General features: G+C 43.4%; 1 protein-coding gene across 1 annotated transcript; it reads left to right on the forward strand.

Moving 5' to 3' along the window:
• Nucleotides 1–3,265: 3,265 nt before the first annotated feature.
• On the forward strand, nucleotides 3,266–5,399 carry LOC124652439 (calcium-dependent protein kinase 25-like). The gene is made up of 6 exons (XM_047191453.1): nucleotides 3,266–4,265; nucleotides 4,372–4,487; nucleotides 4,588–4,755; nucleotides 4,835–4,962; nucleotides 5,068–5,167; nucleotides 5,295–5,399. The coding sequence occupies exons 1-6, from the start codon at nucleotides 3,266–3,268 to the stop codon at nucleotides 5,397–5,399; spliced, it is 1,617 nt and encodes a 538-aa protein (XP_047047409.1).
• The last annotated feature ends 271 nt before the right edge of the window (nucleotides 5,400–5,670 follow it).

Here is a 5,670-nt window from a genome sequence, read left to right on the forward strand (position 1 = left end):
TCTTCGAGGAAAAAAGTGCGCCTATGGTTTTGGTTCTCAATGCTATCCTCGACGAGTCGCGGTCTTGGCTGGCTTGTAGAGGTAGACATAGGGGAGAGATTACCTAGCTAGCCCGGCCTTAGGCCGTGAGCAACACCCAAAGGGTTGTTGCTGGTGGTGCACTAAGTTTGCTTCGGTTGTATGCTTGGTGCTTTGGACATCTTGGTCCGTCTTGCAATCTTAAAATAATGACACGCAGATCTCATGCGTGTTCTCGAAATTTTTTAGCATCAAGTAATATGGATCGAAGGGAGTAATAATATCGCCGCTATAGTTCCATATTTTGGATAAATGATGCTTTATTGAACACAAGAGTTGTCATCACGCTAATATAATTTAAACGAGCTCAAACCTATTATGTGCATAGCTAAGATGCATAGAGCCGCAAAAGAAAATATAAAAAAATCAGAATACAAGTAGGTGGAGAACTCATAGCAACGCTTATGGTGATGGAGGCTTGATCCGTCGACTATGGTGTCATCCATCAGGGATAAAGATATCGCCTTCCAGTCCGACCATATACATACCTTAGCCCTTTGTTCCCTGTGCAAGGAAGATATGAACACAGACGGAAGTATGAGTACACTGGTAGATGACCTGCAAATGAGTAGGATTCTTACCATTAAAACAAGATAATTCTGCATAGCCATAGCCACCAAACAAGAACATGTTGGTCGGGCAGGAAATGAATTTAGCGAATAGTAAAATTCTCGCGTGAGTGATCTTACATTAAACTAGTTTATCTACCATTTTCCAATAATTAGTTTAGAAATTTGAATAAAAATAAAAGTTGGGAAAGTAAATGAGAAGGAAGAGCAATGGAGAAGTTGGGGTGGATCTTCAACATGTGTTATTCATGCCAATTGAACCATTGCAAAGTCCATATGATTAAAACTTCTCCCATTAAAAAAAAAGAGTGTTACTTTGTACATAGTTGCTTTTTGAATAAATTATCGATTTCCTAATAATAATTGAGGTTGCATCTTAGTTTGGTTGAAACTTCTATATCATTGTATGGAGAACTAACCATTTTGTAGCCACTAAAGTATCATTGAGATGAAAATATTTCCTAGCTTGAGATGAAACATGACATGATAAAAAAAAGGAGTAGGGGACAAAACCATAAGCTTGGTGATGCCTTCTCATCCCTCTCTTATTTCAAGTAATTTTAGGTTTTACTATTCCAAACTCATGTTCTAGTTTTACCGCCATGATCTGTTGCATATTTTTAGGAAATCATATGATTATTTGCTTTTTTTTTCCTTAGCTTGTGTCTGTTAGAATAGAGTTTTATGTTTTATTTTCTGGATTTTTTTAATAAATTACCAAGTTTTACTTATTTTGCATAATGAACCTGATAACATATATACAGAGTAGCAGAATTTTGTAGTTATCTTTCACGAAGTGATTTTTATTTTATAATGGTAACTCAGACTGAGCCTACATTTCTACTGTAGTTACAATTGTTTCATCCTCTGTATGCACAAAGATTGGCATAACTTTTAACGGTTTTCTTTTTTCATCCTATATGCGCTAGAAAAAATGACTGTAGATAAGTGAACGAATGGGAAGAAAATCTTAAAAAGGGAGTTTGCACTTTAAAAAAACGCGACAATCTATATTCTGTGAGAGGAAAACGAGAAATGATCTTCTAGCATGCAACGACATTGCTCACCACACCATCAGCACTCCTATTGTGTGTTGGTGTACTACACACCTTATATTGCTCACACGCCATGATTAGCACTCCTCTCTCTCTCATTAGTAATTTCATTCTTAGATTTGGAAAGGCCATATTTATCGGAATAAGTATCAGATCCTTTATTTCTTTCGATGGTAGTTTAATTTCAAACAAGAATAAGATACGTTTTATTTTGAGAAAAATGTGAAATCTGAATTCTGGAACACAATGAAACGCCATCCTACATTTTGAAACCAAATGAAACAACATTAGAGTAGATAAAATATTTAAAAAATCCCTATCTGATAAATTTATTCAACTCGTCTAATAAAAGTTTGGTGTGTGCTGAACCCCATTCAAAGATGATGACGCACAATAAAACTATATACAAAATAGTGGGCCTGTGATTTGTCGTCTCTATGATATTAATGCGACCATTATGTGTTAGAATCTGAAATTTTGATGTTTTTGTCTTGTTTTTCATGCTTTATGACTTATCGCCATTGCCAATTCTTTTCTAACTTTGATGAATGAAGTTTGAAACTCAGTGAAACAAAATGTTTACAATTGACCTTGGCGAATCACGGTGAAACTACATAAAATCTACCGTCAAGTACAAACATATATACATACGAAATTGTTGAAGCTCATTGACACAATATGCAATACTCCCTCCGATACAAATTAATTGACTCCATTTTAATTATGGAAAACAACTAATTTTTGGCACACTATACTATTTTCTTTGCTCATATTCTTTTAATACGGGTCTTGTTTTGAAGCTCTCCTCATATATTCAAATGGTTCAATTGTACTTCCAATTCAAAATCTATGAAAGTTGCAAGATTTAGAATTATATTTAAATATATGGACGGGTGTAAGGAGAGAGAAGTTGTTTTTAGATACACTGCATGCTCACACAATTTCGAGTAAAATGTGGTAGGAGAGAGAGAATGCTAGACATGCATGGTACAAAATCCTAGGTCGGAGGAACACTTAGTCATACAGTACTCCATACCGATTTATAGAGCTATTATGCATTTCAAGAGAAAACTTTGACGATTAATTTAGTCAGTAAAATATAAGATATATATCACAAAAAAATTATAGTATTGGAAACTTCTTTTGAATATGAATTCAATGGTATGATTTTTGTGGCATATATCTTATATTTTATTGACCAAATTTATAGACAAACTTTCTCCTCGAAATGTGTAATACCCCTCTAAACCGGTATGGAGGTAGTACATTTTTTGAATATTTATTCCGAATATGAGACGCAATATTACTCATCCAGTGCCAGCAAAACTGAATGCAATAGATCCTTAATGGTCTCAATGTGACTGATTGAAATAAGTAAGTGCCACTCCTCCCGTCATTCGCTCTCAACCTTCCAAGCTCAAAACCATTTTTTGTGTGGCGAAGATAACGAAACCCATCTCCAAACTTTGCTCCGTGCATGTGTGTACGTGCGTGCGTGCTCTCCCTGCATGTCTGTGCCTGCCTCTCCTCCCTCGGAGCGGCCAGCGCGCATTCCCCGCAGCCATGGGCCAATGCTGCACAACCGGAGCCGGGCAGGCTGCCGCTGCCGACGCGGCGGAGGAGGCTGGCCCACCGGCGCCACCAAAGTCGCCGCGCGGGGACAACGCGTCAACCAACGACGCCCCGGCGGCCACTCCTGCCGGCACCAATGCGGCTGCCGATGCCAACGCCAGTGCCAAGGCGCCGTCGGTCCCCGTGGGCGAGGTGCTGGGGCGGCCCATGGAGGACGTGCGCGCAACGTACACCATCGGCGAGGAGCTCGGGCGCGGCCAGTTCGGCGTCACCTACCTGTGCACCAACACGGGGACGGGGGAGAAGCTGGCGTGCAAGACGATCGCGAAGCGGAAGCTGTCGGGGAAGGAGGACGTGGAGGACGTCCGTCGCGAGGTGGAGATCATGCACCACCTCTCCGGCCAGCCCAACATCGTGGACCTCCGCGGCGCCTACGAGGACAAGCACAACGTGCACCTCGTCATGGAGCTCTGCGCCGGCGGGGAGCTCTTCGACCGGATCATCGCCAAGGGCCACTACACGGAGCGCGCCGCGGCGTCGCTGCTCCGCTCCGTCGTCGGCACCGTGCAGACGTTCCACTCCATGGGGGTGATGCACCGGGACCTCAAGCCGGAGAACTTCCTCATGCTCAACAGGGACGAGTCGTCGCCGATCAAGGCCACCGACTTCGGCCTCTCCGTCTTCTTCAAGGAAGGCGACGTGTTCAAGGACATCGTCGGCAGCGCCTACTACATCGCGCCGGAGGTGCTCAAGCGCAAGTACGGCCACGAGGCTGACGTGTGGAGCATGGGCGTCATGCTCTACATCTTCCTCTCCGGCGTCCCTCCCTTCTGGGCGGAGAACGAGAACGCCATCTTCACCGCCATCCTCCGGGGCGAGATCGACTTCGTCAGCGATCCCTGGCCCAACATCTCCGACGGGGCCAAGGATCTCGTCAGGAAGATGCTCCATATCAATCCCAAGGAGAGGCTCACGGCCATCCAAGTCCTCAGTAAGCTCTCCGAATATGCTTTCTCCTGTCAAATGCTTGCTTAATTCGTGTGAAACCTTGTACATGAGCAAAACGATCCATGACCTGAAACTTATTTGGGCTTCAGATCACCCATGGATCAAGGAAGACGGAGAAGCGCCCGATACACCCCTCGACAACGTCGTTCTCGACAGGATGAAGCAATTCGTGGCCATGAACCAGTTCAAGAAAGCTGCGCTGAGGGTGGGCATATTCACATATGTTTCCTCAGATCCAGCTGTTGCACTACTGAAATTGAACAACAGGAATTAAGTCTGATAACTTTATTCTGGACTTGCTGCAGGTCATAGCCGGGTGCCTGTCAGAGGAAGAGATCAAGGGGCTCAAGGAGATGTTCAAGAACATTGACAAGGACAACAGCGGCACGATCACGCTCGAAGAGCTCAAGAACGGGCTTGCCAAGCAGGGCACCAAGCTCTCAGACAATGAAATTCAGCAACTGATGAAAGCTGTGAGTCTTAATTCAGATAACACAACCAACATATTCTACAATCGACATGAATTAAAAAAATCCCTCGCTTGATTTCCAGGCCGATGCCGATGGCAATGGGTTGATCGACTACGAGGAGTTCGTCACCGCAACGGTGCACATGAACAGAATGGACAGGGAGGAGCACCTCTACACTGCATTCCAGTACTTTGACAAGGACAACAGTGGGTAAGTTCAGCACCGGAAATGGATAACCAGTACATGTCAGGCATCTGAATTCGGGATTTCCAGAGGCTATGTCGCACGCATGTTTAATTTATATATATCTTGCAGGTACATTACGAAAGAGGAGCTGGAGCAAGCCTTGCAGGAGCAAAAGCTGTATGACGCTGAGGAGTTCAAAGAAGTCATCTCTGAAGCCGATGCCGACAATGTAAGGAAGAATGGCTCTGTAGATTCAGTGCATACAGTAACTCAGATGCATAGAGTAACACATAACAATTACAATGGATGGTAAATGCATTGAAATAACCTGAAATTTTCCTGACTGGCTCATGCAGGACGGGAGGATAGATTATTCAGAGTTCGTGGCGATGATGAGGAAAGGAACAGGTGGCGCGGAGCCATCGAACCCAAAGAAGAGGAGAGACTTAGTCCTAGAGTGAAATATTACAACAGTGTGTATACCAACAGAGTACAGAGCTGTAACTGTGATGTACATGCTTCTTTTTTTATCAATCCATTTTCAAAGGTTCGTACAGAAAGCAGTTCATTCACATAGGATTCAGGGGGGGGGGGATCTAGTGTTCGAAACAACGTATGTTTTGGCATCCTACATGATGAGCAGGCCTATAGATCGGTGGTTACATATGCTTGAGTAAGTGTTGACAAGATGAAACGAAATAATATGGCTATGTACAAAAGGTTTGATTTATA

This window comes from Lolium rigidum, chromosome 5 (assembly GCF_022539505.1).
Source record: "Lolium rigidum isolate FL_2022 chromosome 5, APGP_CSIRO_Lrig_0.1, whole genome shotgun sequence".
NCBI lineage: Eukaryota > Viridiplantae > Streptophyta > Magnoliopsida > Poales > Poaceae > Lolium > Lolium rigidum.

What these genes read in the sequence shown, in the direction of transcription:
- LOC124652439 (XM_047191453.1), top strand. Translation starts at nt 3,266, where the DNA reads ATGGGCCAATGCTGCACAACCGGAGCCGGGCAGGCTGCCGCTGCCGAC. An exon ending in TTCAGCAACTGATGAAAGCT is followed by an intron (nt 4,756 to 4,834) that starts GTGAGTCTTAAT and finishes CTTGATTTCCAG; the next exon opens with GCCGATGCCGATGGCAATGG. An exon ending in TTTGACAAGGACAACAGTGG is followed by an intron (nt 4,963 to 5,067) that starts GTAAGTTCAGCA and finishes TATATCTTGCAG; the next exon opens with GTACATTACGAAAGAGGAGC.